This window comes from Dermacentor albipictus, chromosome 2, assembly GCF_038994185.2.
Source record: "Dermacentor albipictus isolate Rhodes 1998 colony chromosome 2, USDA_Dalb.pri_finalv2, whole genome shotgun sequence".
In the NCBI taxonomy this organism is placed as follows: domain Eukaryota; kingdom Metazoa; phylum Arthropoda; class Arachnida; order Ixodida; family Ixodidae; genus Dermacentor; species Dermacentor albipictus.
In genome coordinates this window covers 135,560,283-135,580,575 of record NC_091822.1, presented here as the reverse complement: position 1 = coordinate 135,580,575, position 20,293 = coordinate 135,560,283, and the positions used below count along the sequence as shown (strand labels likewise).

The window sequence follows — 20,293 nt, the reverse complement described above, 5'->3', positions numbered from 1 at the left end:
CCCACAAACACACACACACAAACACACACACACGCACACACAAACACACACACACACACACGCACACGCACACACGCACGCGCGCACGCGCACACACACACACACACGCGCGCGCACGCACAAACAAAATAACTTGCTGAAAGTCCTGTAACTGTAATTTGCCTTTAAAGCAGTTCGGGTACGCCCCGTTGAGCCTGACGTGGTGAAGGCATGATTGGTTTTGTGTATACTCAGAGCTCGCGGGGCATGTTGAATTCGCCAGGTGGGTCAATTTTGTAAACGAACTGAAAAATGTGCATTCGTAAGCATTTTACTCGAGTGCAAAATGCGCTTTTGGGTTAACATTCTATACTTGGGTTAACATTCTCAGGATTTTTGCAATTCCCGCATTATGACACCTTTTGTAGGCGTCTTTACTTGGCAGCTGTGTCATGCCCGGACAAGCTTCGTACCGAACTTCTTGTCCCGGACAAGAAGTTCGGTACGAATATTGTTTCGGTATCTACATGATGCATGGCTGCGCACTTTCGTTATCGCATGCCTTGCAGCACGTTGTTCTTATTAAAAAACGGAGGAATTAATATAGGCTGCAGCTACTGTTAACGTACAGCCGCGTTTCACCTTGAGGAGCAGCCGTGCTGCTTTGGCCTCTAGACTTCAACTTTGTTTGAGCTGAACTGTTTTTCGACTATGTGCAGGGCTGTGTCGGTGATGGATTGAGCTTACTAATTACTTATTATGCATTTAATAACAAAAATTCAGTAAACCTGCATGGACAGTGCGACCCATATATTCACACTTCCCTTGTCAGATTGCGTAGTTTTCGTAATATTTAGTCACAAAGCCAAATGAATGGTAATGTACAAAAGGAGGCAATACTAAAACGGAAGCCGAGGATAGCATGAAAAAATTTCTAAGCTTCATCTTTCTTCATCCTTCGTTGGCTTTTTTTGTGGTTGTTACTAAATATCGAGCATTTATCCCCATTTTCTTCCTTCTGCTAAGTCATGACTGGTAAACGGGCGTTTCTACTTGTGTGTATTGTGGATTAAGCAGCTGAAAAAGAACATCAATAACCTATGGGCTGTGCGGCGTTCTCAGCTTCCCGTCAAAGATTCGCTCTTTCTCTAATTGCCGAGGCGGGGTCTTCATTCACGGCATCTCGTTTACAAATCATTGGGCAAAAACGCACGCAGGTAGCATGCCGGACTACACGTACGTGCAAGCAGGCTGCATGGAAGTCACTCTCGAGCTGTCGTGCTGCAAGTACCCTCTGGCGTATCAATTACGACGTTTCTGGATGGACAATATGAAGCCCCTGATGAAGTTAATAGAGGAAGCCCAGAGAGGTGAGAAACCATATTTGTTTTATTTGCGTAGTTAGAATAAGAGAGTAAGCCAGATGTCGACAACAGGAAGCAAGCGATTGACGTGCTTTGCCGATCATGTTCAGTTTATGTTTCGTGTTCATTGAACACAAAGAAACTTTGTAACAAAAGGCAGAGAGGAGCTATATTGGTTAACGCCGAATAGTAAACATTGCTGCGGAACTCGACACACAAGGTCAGAAATCGACAGCAATCGCGCGATTTAAAGTCGAATGATTTCAAATTAGGTTATTTGAATATAATTTTAAACCAAACATTAACATGCTGGGGCATGAATATGTGCTAGTTACGCAACGTTTCACTCTGCCACATCTGCACCTCTGCCACAGCTGCATCTGCCACAGCTGCATTTTCTCGTGAGAATGCGCGGAATCAGCATCGTCTTAGAAATGACACCAGTGTATACATCTTAGCGAATGGATGACGTACAGCGCCACCGAATGGCAGGATATGGCACAGAGGACTGTCATATTCGTACTCCTTAAATGGACATTATTGACGCGACGGTGTGGCTAAGGTACGGAACACAGCATTGAACGTGTCTGCAGCGAATGGCTGCAGACAAACCGGGAACGTATAGGACTACGCGTTAACGCGCACTTGGAAAGACAAGGGTGTTCGAGCATAACGCACTGTTCTGAGAAATATGTAGACAAGATCTCCTGCTCTATATTGACTGTTCGAGTGTTTAATGATGGTCTAGCCATTGCGGTCTTCTATCGCTGCCTTCCGGGGTGAGACAACGTCCAGCAGATAACGTCATCAATGAGCTGTGAAACCGAGCTCGCTAGCTAATCAATGTTATGGGCACCAGTTTTTTCCCCCGCTATGAGAAAGACAGGGGTTGCCTTTCTATATTTCTGAATGCCATCAGATTAATCAATGTATGGCAACAATGGCCGATGCTGCTTGATGGTGGAGCCACGACGGCGCAGTGACTGCCGCTGTGTTTTCTTGAGCTTACGCCTGCGTCACGGCAAGTAATATATTTCTTTCCTCTTGTCAGCACGTTCCGTAACGTAGGTGCCACCCCCACCACATCACCAGCAGGCCCGAAGAAAACTACCGTCACAGGGAAATATCCAAACGCTGGAATGTCTTGGTTTCATTATTAATGAAATGGTGGCGATATGGCGTCCTCGGTATTGATGTTGCAACACAGCAAAAGTTTTTATCGAAATTTACACGAGTCTGTGGGCAACTGTTAGTATGACATGAATAAGATGCGCGGCACCTGTGGGTTGCACATAAGCAACACTAACATTCTTTCTGTGTTCTACGGCTTAGGTCTGCGCGGAATCATCACCGATGACGAAGGATACCCCGTGGCGAATGCAAGGCTCATGATCAAAGGGCGTTACATGCCGTTCAAAACGAGCCACAAGGGCGAGTACTGGAGGATCTTGCTGCCTGGGACGTATACGCTGATGGTGAGCGAGGCGGCCCAAATCTCAGATCTTGTTATTGAAATAATTAGCGAAATAATTGTAAACACCTCGTTAATAGTGGCTGTACTTGTCTTCACTGCGACAATTAAACAGACCAGTTGTACTCGCTACCAAAATTCTCTTGAAAACCAATGAAAGAGCCAACACGAACCTAATAATTCTGAGTGCGGTCTGACAATGTTCCAACATGCGGCTAAAATAGCAAAATAGGTAATATTAGCAAAGCAGAAAGTTATAATCTTTATTTCATTACTAAGGCAATATACAATGAATGAAAAGCAAATATAATGAATTAAAATTCAGCATAGGTCATGCATGAATCAAATGTTAACGAAGTGCATATGATTGAGTGAAACGTAATTGGAAATGATGCGTCATGGCCTTATTTGTTACTTACGCTACATTTCGACCTCGCGACTGATTCTCGTTCACGTTCACGCGAGGCAAGTAGAGTTTGAACTCCAGTAATAGAATGAGGTACAGATGTAAACATGTGATAGTAGGATAGGAGATTTGTCATCAGGCTGTCGTTTTACAGATGTACAGCTACACACCACTTTATGAATGTAGAAGCTGCGGACATATTTTATAACTGTACATTAAAGCTCAAAACTGTGTTTGGCGATGTCTTATAGTTGGTAATTGCAAACCGCAATTTAGCCAGTTCGTAAAAACAAACTAATATTGCCCATCTTTAAATTGCCGTCTTTTTCTGGCGCTTCCAGGCATCGTCTCCAGAACACAATGACGTTGAGGTACCCGTCCGGATCGTCGAAGGCCAGACAACTGTCGTAAACATAACGCTGGTTCGCAAGGTCCGCTCCTACTACTCATCTGACGTTGAGTACGATAAATCTGTACAGACAGATGGTAACCTGCTGGCCAACAGCAAACCCAACCTCGAAGATGAATACAATGTCGACACAACAGACAACTCCCTCGCAGCTCCGAACTTCAACAACCTGGAGCCCTTCGCTTCGCAAGGCAAGAGTGAAGAGCTCCGCGAAAAAGAGGCTCCGTCCCAGTCGATTGCCGACTACTATCGCGCTCTGTACCAAGCGATACGAACTCTGTCAACCGGAGGAGCGCGTCACAAGCCAGAGGACGTCGACGCACACCTACATAGAGGCGGACATTCTGATTTCCAGGAGCTACCACTAGAGAGACGAGCATACACATCCGACGGGAGCAGTCCGATTAGCGCACCGACAATCCAACGTCGCACATCTGTCGACGACGAGCCGGAGTTCCTCGAAAACACTCAGCTTGAGGACCCTTTGAACTACAGCTATCCAGTGACGGCTGTTCCGAGAACGACTCCTGCTCCCACATCACTCCCGCCCTACCAACGGCCAGAAGAGCCCAGTGAGGTCGTTGACCATGATGGCGCGCAAGAACGCACCGTCCTTGTTTCAAACGTTGGAACTACCCAGAACCAAAAGATCACGACGACCGAGAATCATGAAGTAACACTGAGCGATGCGCCAATCCGTGGCGGCGACGTGCTTGAAGATATCGCTGCCGTTACCAGAACGCCGCCGGAAAAAGCGATTTCCAGCTCTGGAAAATGGGTAACCGGTGGTCCAATGGAAATGACCCTCAGGACGGACACAGTGCACGTCAGTGGACAAAAAGGGCCAGTGAGGACTACTTCTGTTGAACTGGACCAAAACTTCACAGCGACGTCGTCGCGGACTCAGCAACACCAATCAAGCACACAGACCACAAAGCCTCCCGTGTATAGTACGCATATGACGGTGTCATCGCCCGGTGGGACTCAATACGAGCAAACACCAACTGGACGTGGCACAAGGACGACATCTGCAAAGTATGCCGAAGATATAGGCACGCACAGCACCGCACCTAGTGATGTGGGAGGCCTCACGCACGTCGCAGCCGATGTTGATACGCAAAGCATGCCACATATCTCTGAAACAACACGAACTGCTGTAGGAACAGTAGTAGTCAACGGCGAAAACAGTGCAACGGCTCATCACGCCGATGTCAGTAAAGGTGTCAATGCCGCACCGGTTAGACAAGCGCCAGAGAAGGCGACTTACGCTCCAGGTCCACATAGAGAAAGTTCGCAGCCGCATAGCATGATCAGTATGTCGCTCCAAGACACGTTGCCCACTTCTATATTTGCCAGCGACACTACGAGGCCCGAAGCGCACTCGTCAGATTTTGTCGTACCTGAGTCCGATTTGAGATCGTCTGCACTGGAGAAAAGTACGGTAGACATACAAGGTCAGGAATCTACGACGCACTTCCCACCTCCCCCAGAAAACCGTCCAATAGGTCAAGCGGTCGCAGAAGCACCAGCACAGGTCCTCGCATCACCCTCGCCTACAGCGATCCCGGCGACACACGCGCCAATGGGAGGCAGGCCTACCAAAAAGACTCACTCGAACGATCAGACTGCGACTAGTAGCGTTGAATACGATCCAGAACATTCGCTTTCATACGAGAAAACAAGCTTCGATGCCAGAACATCAGTCACTACTAAAAGGCCATCGACGCACGAGGGCACTTCGCGTTTTTCGGTACACCAAGAACGCAAACATGCCCTAAACTTGCCGACGCTGAATGCTGCAGCCAGAGAAGGACAGGGAGCACTTACAGCCACAAGCAGGCAACCTCAGAGCGCCGTAAAACAGGATACAAGTGACCCAGAGTACGAAATCACGCCGGAGAACAAACCTCAGAGTCATCTGCCACACGCACACTCGCCTTCTCCTACCGCACTATTTGAGCGGATGCGGCAAAGAACACAAAATTCGACCTTCCCGACACGGACACCAACATCGAATTCTAGCACGTCTCCTTATTCATGGGCGAAGGTAGGCAAAGTATCATACGGCACGTTTCCGCCACATGCGGATCCGCCGAAAGGAATTTCCGCTGAGGACTTCGATGATGAGCCGTTTAGGAGAATACCCAAAACTACAAAAGCACCAAGAAACCGCCATGAAGATTCGAAAACACATCGGGCTGCAGGAATCGCTCAGGCGAAGCCTGTGCAAACTACGTTGAAGTACCGCCAAACAACAGTGCGTACACAGAAGCCACTGACGCCAACGCTTGTACTAGATGCGCCAGAACCGACAGCACAAACTGGTGGGGCGTCTTCATATTACGGCACTGAGAAAAATGTGTCCAGTTCCCTTAGCGCGCACCACGCTCCCACCACTCAAGGTAGTGACGATCGCCAGGATCAGCGATCAAGGTCGTTCACTCCTACTGAAAGCAAGGACACCGAGCGAACTCCGGCAGCACCAAATACCAGGTACTTCGCCCCGACAAAGAAATATACAGTGAATTCCAGACAAACATTTGCTCCTCAACCAATGAGGAGCAGCCATCTTCGACGTCCATACATTCGACCAACGGAAGAGCCACCAAGAGGCGCACACTTGTCCCACTCAACCAACGAGCAGACCACTCGTCGCCTGCCTTCGTTGCAAGACAATAATCAAAGTTTTGGTTCAACCATTCCGCAAAAAGCCGCGGAGGTGCAGACGTCGCCGCGAGCAAGAGGAGCGTCGGAAGCAATCACGTATCCTGTCGAGACAACATTATCACAGCCGACATCTCCTGAGCAAGTCGCGAAACAAGATTCCCGAAAAAGTGAAAGCGAATTGGACCACTCACTCCCTTATGTGTCTCATTCTCAACATGAGACTGTTGTACGAGGAAGCCTAGTGACAGCAAAAGAACCTACGGTAAAAAGCGCAACATATACGCCATCCACTGGGGTGTCAGGCAGCTCCGTACAACACTCAGACCCGACGCAGAGTTTTGTTCCAGGCACATCAGAACGCCACATGTCCCGGCGTCCGGAGCATGCGCAAACAGAAACAGTCAGGCCTATTAAAAGGCCTGTAGTTTACGTAACATCACAGGAGAACGCTGGCTATGTCGCTACAACTCAGGGATCGGATTTCGCGTCACCTCAGGATCCTCAATCCCCTCAGCCGCGACGAACTAACAGGCCACAACGTCCACAGCATGCTCTTACGGAAGCACAGGAAAACGCACCGAGTCAGGAGCCACTGCACACAACTTTGACGGCGAGACCAAGAACGGTTCTCCAAACAGCGCAAGACTCGTCATACGTTTCGAAAAAGCATATCACCGAACCTACAGATGTGTCGCAACAATCGTACACTACACCTCACAGAGAGCGTTATTCTCCGTATCAAGCTATAAATTCCCGTCCTTCACAGCAGACCTTGGCAGAAGCCTCCCACGTGGGTTCTGGACCTCCATCTGGCTATGATCAGGATGCCGTCGCAGGCAGCAAGGCATTTTCGACTTCTCCAAAATCTATTCCTCACACAGCTCTTGACGCAAACATTCAGAATGAGTTCGCAAATGGGAGACAAACGGCATCATCCGTAGGTCTAGACTACGTCAGGGCAGAAGCTGATCTAGACACGCCTACTGGCAACGCTAAGTCTCAGGAAACTTTTAATTCGCGAGCTTTGCCAACTCCAGCTGTCGCAACGGGGACGGGAACATTCACGTCGTACAAACCGTCACTGGCTTCCCAGCCTGCTTTAGTAACATCTGAGCGAGGTACACCAAGACCGGCACCGAGAGAACACGTCACGGTTCCTGTTAGGCCGAGAGAGCAACTTATGAGACCAAGAACTTCAAGCGAACCACCTCAACCTTCGCGAGAATCCTTCACTAACGAAAGAACTGGAGCAACGTTAGACGGACCGATAACATCTGACGAGCCGACGCAGCTTGGAAGAATGGTAGTGAAGGAATTAACAGCATCACAGGTAGCGAGTCATCCAGAAAAGATCTTCAAAATTCAAGGGACCGTAACGCTGGAAAATTCAAATCTAAGACAGCAAGACACGACAACCGGTGTGACTGGAGGTGTGACGCTCACTCCGAGACCAACAAGATTCGATTACAGATCAAGGCAGACTACGACTGGTCAACAAATAGCGGCAGAAGTGGCAGAAAATGAAAATGACCGTCGCATTTTCCCAGCCAGGGCACCTCCACGACCGATAATCCAACCAACGCAAAGCCCGCTGCTTTACACTGAGACCAGTCGAAATCGCCCTCATAAGCCTACAGTACCGCCGCGATTCTCAACATCAAGCATACATAAGCCGCACAGTTCTCTGAGACCATTACAAACAGACAGAACGCAATCAACATTAAATGCATCTCCAGAAACCAGTGCTGTGACTCGTGGAGATGAGCTTCAGTTTGTTGACCAAGGCACCTACAGCGTTCAGGCGGTCTCACAACAATTTGAAACGAATAAAGATCGCGTACATGCTGCACCGAAAGATTTAATTACGACTCAAAGACATGTTAGTCAAAGCCCAAGTCACCAGCATCAGCAGCACGCCAGCACTTCCTACAGCGACCATACCCATCTTCCGAAGACCACTGAAGTTTTTACGCAGACACAAGCTGCTCCATTCCAAAAAACTGCAGAGCCAGTCACGGGTAATCAAGAGACTGCACTGCAACCACAATCAACTGACTCTGGCGTCTCAGCGATAGGAACGGCATCCACTAATGTTGGAGCTGCACAAACGTTGAGCGGCGCGGCTCAGGAACGGTTAGTACCTACTTCTCGCACAATTAGGCCCCCTCAATCTCCCCACCTTATGTCCCAAGACCATAGCGCTCAAACGTCTCCTCAAGAACTGAGAAAAGCTTTGCTGCGCGCGATTAACGAGCCGAACACTGTGGCATTTACGGTGACCCAGAGGCAACAAGATCTAACAAACACCTCTTCGGGTCCAAGGATGAGCAATGTGTACACTTTCACGACAAAGCACGAACTACACAGTCCACAAGTGGTCGCGTCGCACGCAGAAAAACCTGAAGAGATGCGGCAGCAGCCCCAGATAAGTGATAAGCCATCTACGGCGCAATCTACTTACGGAACACAACGCCAGCAGCAGCCTTTTAGGAAAACACCGGAAGAAAAGCTCCAGATTCGTCCTTCAACGACGCCTGTTTTATTCGAATATGACCCCACAACCCGAGATTACATCAAGGCGACGCATCACACATTTACTGGGGGTACTGGAGGCGGTAACACCATTCCGACACCTGTAGAGCAGAGCCGAACACTTCCAGAGAGAACTCAAAATTCATTAGTTGTTAACGAACCACAGACGCCCAACGAACATCATGCGCTTTCAAGAAATACAGGACGTTCTGAGGACATGGCGCCAGTGACAGCACCAGCTAAGACACCCCAGATCTTTCATCAAGATTCGCTCACAGAGACAGTACCCACACAAGCAGCTCACTATGAAAAATCGACAGGTAATCCTACGGCAGCACATTACGAACGTACTATCCAACGAGAAGAGGAAAGGCAAATTTTACATGGCCGACAACACCACACTACCCAATCCATGTACCCGAAAGCTAGGGGACCTGCAGACAGCCAAGGAGTGCACATGCCTCTAAATCAGCAACACACAACTGAGACAAACATTCCGGCGGGCCTTACTCTTGAAGATTTCACGCCTGAACAACTGCGCAGGGCCATCACACTGCTTCTAAAAACATACTCCTTCAAGAAACCGGATGACGCGAGTCGTGAAAGTTCGGCACCACCACAGGAAGGCAAGGCGACTCCACCTCACAGCACTCAAACGGAAACCGATAGCAATCCTAACGTGGGCTTACCTCGCGAAGGACCTACTACTGCTGAGGCACCAAAAACTGTCACTCACACTTCTGGCTCCGGAGGTTTGTCACATATCCATCCATTATCACAACAGCAATTAAGCGCATCGCTTATAGATGGCACACGTAATCACCAGGATGGAGCACGTCATCCAAATACCGCATCTCACATTGAAAGCGGTGGCACCGCGCCTACGGTAGAGCCCGTGCATATGCAAGACACATCGTCTTCCGTGCCAAGCCACCCTCAACAGCACGCTTTCCCCGAATCGCTCATGGCCTACCATGACAGCCAGGAGCTTCATACTGTGCCACCTCAGCTTGGAAGACCTCAGGAGTTCAGGACCACAACTTTGGCTGAAACGTCCACCGAATTGCCCCATGGGCAGGGCAAGTCTTTCGATTTCTCAACGGCCGGACATTCAGAGGAAATTATTCATGCGAAAAATTTTGCAAATCGTCCGGCTACTAAGTTCCCTTCGGACGTTTCGAGCGGCTTTAGTGAGCTCGCCAAACATGCGCGAACTTTCGACAGACCTTTGTCTCGCGAAGAGTCGAAGGATTCTGCAGAAAGCAATTCGAATATTCACACAATGACACCGCAACATATCGTGACGGAGCAGCCTTCTGCGGGTGGCTATTTCGCTGATGGTCATCATGCTGGAACTCTAACGTCGCAGGAACTGACATCGCAAGCCCCAGTTGCAACCGAGGCTCGGTACGTGCCTCAAGACATATTTACTACAGCTACTCCACCCCCACCACCCGCGATCACCACAGTTCCACCTTCATCGTTGGCGCCGCCTCCGCACCTTTTTGGCCAAAGCAGTGGGCACCCAACTCGGAGGCCCAGGCCAACCACAAGCGCGCCACCCCTGCCTACCAGCCAAGAGGAATACAGTGCGGAGCTCGAGAAAGCCCTCGAGATTTTCCATCGTCTTATTAAACCGGAGCGCACGTCTGCCGAAAAAATGACCTCAGATAGATCACCGTCCGCCAAGCAGGCTGTAAAATTTCATGGCCCACAAGTTGGACCTTCCATTTCGAGCGGTGGTTTCACCACTACCCAGCAATATTCCACGCACCCAACGCCACCATTTCAGACTCAGCAGGGCCTCTTCGTCGACCGACTACGCGCAATTCAACAGAACACCCCTGCTCACCTTCTTCAAGCGACTTCCCTTAATACGCCACTGAGTTTGAACGCGGACCCAATGGCTCTGTTCAACACAAATCTTCACCAGATTCAGTTTGGCGGTGCGCAGCTGCCTTTAGATGAGGGAAGGCTGTTAAGATCGAGGTCTTCTAGGGACACACCGGCTAAGTGCTGTTTCGATTTGCCGAATGGACGATTTGTCTTCAAGATTGGCACAAAGAAGAAGTGATAAAATAATGTTATTTTTATAGAGGAACTACGGAACCAGAAGAAAAAAGAACTACACAGCGCTCATGTCAAAGTGCTTTCTAAAGGCTCCCGACCTCACCAAACTGGAGGAGAGTGGGCAGATTGTCAAAACTATATACGAAAAAGACGAGCGGAAAAGGAGTGCGTTTACTATGATTAAAAGATACCAGTCAGTGTTTGTAACTTCGCCATGATGTAAGAAAGTGCTGCTTCAGTCCGCATGATCAGTGTCATTGTGGCAAGCAAACACGAAGAAAGTACGTCATTTTCCAGAACAGTTTCGAGGTTACGGCTATTTCAACTAATTTTCAGCTGCTTAAACTCGGACTGCATAAGCACTATGGTGCGATCCGAAGTTCTAAAAAGTGAAGCGCGTGGCCAAGCAAGCAGTGGTCAAGGATAAACAAGCCATGGTCGAAAATAAGTAGGCCGGGTTCTTCAAGCACAGTTGAGAAACTGTGACTCCGCGTAGGCCCCGTATCCGAGAAAAAAAATATATCGATATTTCAAAGGAAGGAATGTACTTACGCCACCGCGCTGAAAGCAAGGGAGTGACAAGCGCCTGGCAAAAGTTATAGCGAGTCCTCAAGGGAAGCAGAAAGCAGCTACATACGCGACTGGTCATTGACGTCTTGTGCTTCGAAAACTGGTGGTGTTTTTCTTTTGTTTTGTTGGCACCGGTGCATTCCCTGTGAATCAATGCAGCGCGCAGTGAGTGCGTGTTGTTGTGGTGACTAGGGCTCTGTGAAGCATTGCAGCTAGCGCTGCAGGCAGTGCAATGAACCATACTGCAAGCCGCATCGGTGAGGACATTCAACTACTGTGCGTCAGTGTATTTTTGTGCTGTGAAATGGTGTCAAACATTTTTTATATGGTGTTTTGTGGAAAGAACTACTAAGTTGTGTGAAGGAGGTGCTGTGTGTCGTGGTTTGCTTTGTACATTGTTCTGTTCAAGTTTGCGCTTGAACGAAGCTAGCTCCTGAATCAACCATTACTGGTGTTAAATGTACCATTGCTTCGGCGATGGCATTTCAATACGTGCCATGACAATCGCCAATAAAGTTTGTCTGTGTTTGTAGTTTATTTTTCAATAATTGACTTTTGCCGCCAACTGTGACCCATTGACCAAACCTTGTGTTACCTGAAAGAATTGCAGCTGATGCGTGTTTTCAGCGATAGTCAGCGCACCCTGGCCCATGGCAGCTTGGATGTTTTCAAACAAGTTGAGTTGTAGACGGGATTACACGTCGGATACCTTTCGGCAGTGTCAGTTCAGTGTAATAATTTAGAACGCTGCTGACAGGCGTTTTTTGCAGTACTGCAGTATCGAGAAGGTGTAACAGATTTGAAGCCAAGTGTTTGACGGCGTTGAGTCAACACACTGCAAGTACGACTTAGAAACGAAGTAAACCGAACAACCCAGAATTATTAACGGGACTTGGCTGCACATTGAACAGTAAACGTTAAGAAGTTGTGCTTATTCATGTAATCGTACCACCAGCAGTGACGATCGTAACAGAACTACTTTCAATTGGATGCTAAATGAAAAATATTAAGTAGAACTATAATGAAACATTAGGCTTCTGCAATGATGAAATTGTCATTCGTATCGTTAACAAAGCTCTTGCAAGCGAGAAAATGATAAAAAGCAAAATTGGAGTGGCGGCTCCTGCTGTGGACTATGGTGCCTTTCCTTTGACATCAACTTTGGGCGACTCACAGAGAGCGCTGTGGAGGAAGGCTCCGTGAAGACTATGTGAACTCGTCCTCTCTGTTTTTTTTTTGCGTTTTATGTACTTGGCGCTTCATATTCAGGAGCAGCAGCGGGAGCTTCGGCGACAATATTCTACTTAAAAAACTGACTTATTGGGACGCAGAAAACTACGTGTCAGGTCAAGAATATTTTTTATTATTTGAACAACACCAGGGTGGCGACCCCACCGACCACGTCCAATCGCACAGGAGTACGTACACTTCAGTTCTTGTCCCGCCAGAAGCCCGGCACGGTGGCGGGATGCCATTACCGTATCAGTCGTCATCTGCCGGCGATCATCAGAAGCGCCGTTAGTTCCGGAGAACCACGGAACGCGCCGCCACCATCGCACCGTCCCGTATACCGTACTCGACTGTCGCGTAACCGCGCACGCAATGCACACACCACGAACACAGATGAACACAACACGATGATAGGCTTCTAAACGATTAATCTATCAATCTAGCTCCATTTAATTTTCCTTTGGTACCCCTCTAAAGATGCGTGTTTATGTGGGATATATGCCTGTAAGGTTTGGTAAGTTGTGCTGAGTTTTTATTCATATTCTAGGTCACACATTGGTGAGCGCGCTTCCCTGCCCATAAATGTTTCTTTTCCCGGTTTCAAAACAGACCCACTTGAGGACATCCACTAGGCAGGCTTACAACCTTCCCATTAGGTTATCTCTCAGTTCCGCACCGCTGTACCTTTCTGTAAAGGCGTCCGCAGCAACGTGTGTTCGGCGACTACTCGACTCTCCAGCTGCTGCCCCTATATGCGATCTGATCTTCCGCGATGCTCCTCGCAGCGCAGTTTCGTAATTATACAACGCAAATTCAGGCGGCAACATTTTGGTTCCCTAAGTTTGCAAGCTATTTATCGCCTGGTCAGTTTGTTTTAACTTTAGAGTTATACACCGCGCTGTCGCAGTTGCTATGAGGCTGTGCTGCTGAACATTAGCCGTGGGTTCATTTCCCTGCAACGGCAGCCGCATTCTCATGAGCACGGAATGCAATAACGCTCATGTACCGTGCTTTGGGTGCACGTTAACAAACACCAGATGGTGAAATTGACCTACAGTCATTCACTACGGTGACCCTCGCATATAGTCCGCAGTACAACTCCAGCACATTAAGCCTCACAACATCCTTTCACCTTTTTCATCATTGGATGTGCTTATATGTGAAAGTTCAACAAATAACTCAGTTGCTCATTGGTTTCTACTTGGTTTTTGAACAGAACTCCAAATTCTGGCCTTTTCACATAGCACTGTCTCACCATCAAAAAGCTTGCTGCAAGTAAATAAATTAAGGGAAACGTTACGTAAATGGCCCGGGTGGCATCGAATTCATCCAAAGTCGGAAGCCTGCAGCGATAGTTCACCTGGAAACACTGGGCGTGCTCGAACATAAAAGGCTGCTTTATATATGACTGCACTGAAGGCAGCTGCCCGACAAGCCATGCAGGTAGACGCCACCACTGAAAGCATAGGCGTTTCCAGCCCACAAATTCGGTATGATCATCTAGCTGTCGTAATTTTGTATTGATCGATTGCTAATCCTGGCTAAAAAATGGCCAAGGATTCAGTGCCGTAACCGAAATGTTAAAAGCAAGAAAGGACACCAAGACTGAATTACAAAAGATTTCTGCATCACTCTTTCAGCAGCAATCTTTCCTTTGCCTGCCCTCTTTTCCTCAGTATGTGCACGCTGTGAGCACTTTCTACAAAATTTCTACATGAACCATGACACGATAAAAATGGGCTCTAACATGTCATGCATGTTACCCAGACATAAATAATTATTGGCATTAAGATGGAGCGCAGGCTACATCACTTTAAGTATTATTTAAATGCAAGCATGTGTGGCTGCGGGGGGGGGGGGGGAAAGGGGGGGAGGGGGAGTGGGCATTGTTTGCATTTTTATTGGCCTTATTCAGAAGTTTGGTCTTAGCTCTTCTGGGAATTTCATTCCACCGAGCAAATCAGTGTTTTTTGACGCGTTACTCGTGTTGTGTGCTCATGCACTGTTTACATAGTGCCTATGCATGGCAAGCTGCTAATAGCTGCGCATCATTGCGACGCGTTACGATCCCTGTTTGCTCAATTTCATTACGGATGCACTGCCGCGGTAGCCCGGTGGCTATGGCACTGCGCTGCTCAGCTTGAGGTCGAGGGTGCGATCCCGGCAGCAGCAGCCTCATATCGATGGGGGTAGAATGCATATGTGTTCGTGTTCTAATTTACCGTGCTTTAGGCACGTGAAACACGAGAAGTTAATTTTATCACTATTTTCTTTAAACGATTTACAGTACAAGAGGCAAGGAGGTTTCCTCCATCAGGCACGGCAACGATGTTAATGTACTTAAATATCAGACATGTATTACCAAATAGCGACGGGTTAACCGTGCGATTTGCTATGATTTGTCTTACTAGACGCAAATATAGCCAAGAAAAAGATTCAACTGCTATTCATGATTACAGGCCGTGACGGCCATTTCCCAATGAATTTGCAAAAGCACATTTAAAGAAGACGGGGCATAGGCAGATAAATGTGTACAACAAACACAGCGCTATTTCTAATTGCCATTTAATGAAAGCTTAACGATATATACAGAAAGAAACACATGATGATATGCAGACACAACAGATAATGTTGTGAGCGGCGTTAAGACCGCATGTGCAAGGTGCCAGAGTTTTTTGCTCGTTGAAGACAAGGAGGGAGCGCTTACGCAGTTTTTTCCTTGAGAATAAATTTCCATCGCTTGTATAACCTCCCAAATGCACTTGTCCTCGTTACGGAAAATAACGGTACAATTGTAAAAAAAAAAAATCGGTGAGCACCAACACTTTCCCCAGTGCAGTCACGGATTGCTTTCACACCCTCTGCGGACTAGATTATCGTGCTCTCCACTTTCAATACATTTCTAAACGCAGGACGCTTTCATGCTCTGAAAAAATCGAGATTGTATGATTCTTCGCCCTTAGTTCATGCGCTTTACTTCTCAGTTGCATCCCACATTGCCTGTAATATTGGCCCGTGTTCGTTAAATAATATTTGCCGTGTTGTTGGCCTTAGCCAGAAACGTCAAAACCTACACTAAGGGAATTGTTTTTGTACTATCCCTGCATTCATGTCGATTCTTTTACGTGTTTCGTCCGCTAAACATTGTGCAGTGTATTACTTGTAAAACATGCGCCGTGCACTGTTCAAAGTCAATCTGGGTAAGTAAACGCGTTTCTGACTGCTCAGGAAAAGTCCAGATCGAAACGTTTTGATTACAACTAGAGAAACGTGCATTCTTGTAACCGCGAATTGCTTGAGGTTTAAGGATGTACTTCAGGTCAAAATAAAGTATTCGCAGGCAGAAATTATGCTACCAACGCGCTACCGTGCAGTTCAAGGTACATTGGGGAACTATATAAAGGTCTCGAATTCGAAAAATTGGCTTCATAGAAGTCCGTTCAAATCGAGAAGCTGTTTATGAATGCTGACATGGACAATTAGAAATAGCTAATCGCGGTACGACCATGAAAAAAGAAGTTGCAGAGGTTATCATTAATATGCGAGAAAAAGGATACAGGACGCCTTGACCGGTATCACGTCAACGATTCCCATGCAATTTCAAGAGATGAACAGTTGCAGAAAACTTGTGGATAACACCACCCTTTCCTTACATGTCACTGCTACGTACTGTGCGCATATCAATAGCGAGAATAGCAGAAACCATTGCATGGAATTCTTTTCGATGTTCCGAGTGGTTCTCGCGAGTTCGAATTATAATGACGCGTAAAATTATAATGACGCGTAAAAAAAGCTGTCTTCTATTGCACCTTTCTCGCGGTACACTTAATCCCTTTGTCACTCCTGAGATTTTCTTGAACGTGCGACGTTAAATCAAAATTAAATTCTGTGGTTTTACGTGCCAAAACCACCATCTGATTACGCGGCACACATGCGACATTAAAACATTCATTGCAAATGCGACGCACTTCCAATAATACAAACAAATAGCTATTCTTATCTACAATGCATATCTCTTCCACTATTCTTTCAGGAAATGAGAGATCAAGGATTGTGCAATGAATAAAAAAAGAATCATTTGTAAGTAGGGAATTTGCTTCTGAATAGCCTGCATATAGAACAGTACACAGCTGTTACAGACATTTCCTGAGGTCTCTTGGAGGCTTCTGCAAATTTACGTTCATGTAAATCTGTCGTGATTTGACGGGCAGCGGCAACGTATACGAAGCGCTCCATCGAACAGCGTAACGTTAGAGTGATTACTCACTTTGTTACGGTTCCTCAGTGTGTGAGGGAAAAAATGTTTTAAGGATTGCATCGGAACCATGGACACAAGTATTCGACGGTGGAGGCAGTTGTAGCATAAAATAAAGAACTAGCTCGCCGTACTGGGGGCATATACAGGGACACTTGGCTTAGTTAGATGGCAGAGGTACAGTGTACTAGAATACTTTCCAGTGGCACGACCGCGCCTCTCCGCTGACGCGCGCGGTGGCACCTGCAGCGGCGGCGCTGCAATCGACCGCTCTTGAAAGCTCGTCCTGTTCCCCTCTGAAGCGTACGTGGCACACAAAAATAGAAAGCGTGTTTGGTTATGTACAGTCGCTGTTTTAACGCAATTCAGCTTGGGTTTTCAATTATTTTTGGGGTACTTTATGTGCGTAGAGGTGTTTGAGGTGGCCGTAAGATTTTGGGCGTGTCTTACTTGCAATTTCTTTTTTCACGCTTAGTCGTCAACTCGGACTAGATGGCACTACCGGAATAATTTGCGAGTACTAAATTTTGCGAAGCAATTGTCATTTGCGGGACCAAATATTCGCATGATGTTCGCGATCGCAAAAGACACCTTACAGTGTCTGCTAGGGTGCACATGCACAGATATCCGTCAAATTAAGGCTGATTTAATATTTACACGAGAAAGCACTTCATTTTTAAAGTACGTGCTGCACAAGACGAAATCTGACGCGCAGAAAAAAAGAAGGGAGAACGACTTCGAAACCGATTTCTCTGTCCCATACGATTTTATTCCAGGCGCTCTGTAATAGCGCAAGAATCATCCCGAGAGCTTTATGCACTTAACAAGCAGCTTAGAAATTGGGCTAAGTCAGTCTGCTTAGCTTCAGGTGCTGTGCTGCCTTTCTTTTTGACAGCATATGTGCTTTATTCAAGCCTTTGATAAAAAAATGGAGCCGTGTGGTGACATAAAAGCTGACTATGCGAGGAGTCAGGCTTTCTGCATGATCTCTGCATCCCACCTTCAAGGGAGCGGCGCAATGAATCATATGCAGGATGTCCATTACGCTTTCCCGATGAACTTTTTGTGCACTAAAGCAATTAGTGAAAATGTCTTCAAGCCTTGTTATAAAGCGGAACAGTTCCACCGAGGGGTAGAGTAAACCTCCTTCATCATTATGGCGCACAAATTCTGCAGCATGCAAGCGGCGCCCTTCTTCTGTTGGAAGTAAGAGGCTGTCATTACACGCACAGCATTTGGTGGGCAGCACACACTTTTTGGCCACGTATCCGGAAATGTAATATATAAGCCTTGAGTCGCTCCTCTGGACATTGTACTCGTGTTCCACTGCTTCACTGCCATGTGAACTTGAAGGTACTGCTTGTTTTTCTGTGCAAAGCTTCATCTGGTCAATCAGCTGTTGCTTTGAAGTTTCTTCCCGGTCCCCAACATCAAGAAGAGAACTGATGACATCTCCCTCTGCATTCCCGCCTGCAACACTGTGCGCCAAGTTATAAAAAGAGAGACAGTTAACAGTTAGCAGAAACTGCTGTGGCGTTGGGTGTGAGTTGCAGCCAGATGAGAGTCTAACGATTCCAAAAAAGTTTTCCACTTTATCCTGGCTCAGCCGGGATGTCAACAAGTAGCTAAAGCCAACTTGGTGATGCAAATAGCGAAGAAGCTCAAGAGTACTTGTTAGAGTAACTCTTAAGCCTTCTGCAGTGGACTCGCTCAGAAATGTCTTCTTATCAGCATGGCGCTCCCAGACGTCCAGGAAACAGAGCATTTCCTTAATGGTTTCTTCACCTGCAGAATGGAGTCGGAGAGCTTCGGCTGTGTACCTTGCAGTTATCACAGCAATCAGTGACTTCATTCTCATGAAGAACTTCTCTGTCGCTTCAATTTTACCACAGCTCCTTTCCAACTGAGTACGGTAAAGAAAGAATGCCCTCAAAGGACCATGCCCAAACAACTGGAATGCATAACTTGCCCGCATTTTTTCGAAATTGTTGGGGAATACGTGGACGCTGGTTATTCCAGGCATTGCTTTCATAGTGACAGCATTGCTATCCAGTTTGAGAGCTTCTCTTGGAAACTGCATTGAAACTGCACCATCAGGGGTGTCAAAAGTCGTGGTGAGAAGCCTGTTTCGCACGTTTTTTACTAGGTGAGGAAAATCAGAGAGAAAATGCAAGAACCGACTGCTCTCAACAGGATGGGGCTTCTTGCAGACCACTTCCTTCAAAGATGCTCGAATGTTAAAGATGCGCCACATTTTCCTGTTCCAGGCCGCTGCATCGCAAGTTACGAAGTCCACAAACAGGCCAGCCCTTTCTGCTAAAATTGTGGACTCAAGCACAATTTTGGCCAACAGGTCCCCTTTCACATTCTCGTTGCTTCCGAAAACACCAATAACCTGAGTCCAGCTGCCAACCAGTGGCACAAACATCACTACGAGGCCATGATTGCAGGGCAATGTTTTTTCTTTTTCGGGTGTGTACGGGCCCAGGTCCACAAAACCTTCAATCTTCGCTCCTGTGGTCACTGACAAATGTTCAGCTAGCTTCATTTCATCCACGACTATTCCACCATGTCGGTGGAACACATCCAGGTGGGCAACCTTCTTTTCCAACACACTCAGCATTTTCTCATTGAACCCGTAGCCGCTTCTGTACTGAGCAGTGTATTTACGCAGGGTTGTTTCACTTGGGAGCACCAAAATGTTCTGCCTCCGCATATATTGATACAGCTTTGGGCTTCTCATTTTGAGCAAGATGCATTCGAGGATCCATTCTTTGTCGTACTTCATGCCCCGCGGACTCTTCCTTCTTGATGCCTCGAAGCACTGCCTGACAGCGAGCTGCTGCTTTGGTGACAAAAAGCTTAACTTTTTAGCAAGTACATCTTCAGCTGTTGCAGCACATTCGCTTTTGATTTTCTTGAGGTCCAAGGCGAGCTTGTCTACCTTCGATAAAAGCCGCTTGTTTTTACGGGTACATGCTTGCAGCTTCTTCAAAACACTGCCGTGCCACCGCGAGCTAGCATTATTGCAACTTTGGTTCTGACCTTGACGCCTTTCGAGGCGCCACTGCCGCCTAACAAGGGCTTTTCTTAGAAACTTGCAAACGACGCAAGCTGTTCCTTCTTTTGTTGTCTTGCCTAGGCAGTTAGTACTATAAGCTGCCCTTGCCTCGCGCCTAATTTGGCCTTGCAATCTCATTGTTAAGCTGGTAGTTAGGCAGCTTTCATTCCGTGACGCTGCGCCTTTGCAGAGGTGCATATCATGCGCTTCCAGCAGAGTGGTTATAGCATCTTGAATAGTTGCCACTGACGCGCCAGCCACCTGCTTACCCAGCACGAA

At 47.3% G+C, this 20,293-nt stretch overlaps 1 protein-coding gene across 2 annotated transcripts in view; it reads left to right on the top strand.

Annotated features, from left to right (window-relative positions):
- Positions 1–12,000, top strand: part of LOC135918223 (uncharacterized) — a 93,443-nt gene extending 81,443 nt beyond the window's left edge. For both annotated transcript variants that reach the window (XM_065451909.2, XM_065451911.1), the window contains exons 7-9: positions 1,197–1,349; positions 2,676–2,818; positions 3,562–12,000. In XM_065451909.2, the coding sequence (XP_065307981.1) occupies positions 1,197–1,349; positions 2,676–2,818; positions 3,562–10,902 (7,637 nt within the window). In that variant the 3' untranslated portion in view covers positions 10,903–12,000. The remainder of the gene's footprint in view (positions 1–1,196; positions 1,350–2,675; positions 2,819–3,561) is intronic.
- The last annotated feature ends 8,293 nt before the right edge of the window (positions 12,001–20,293 follow it).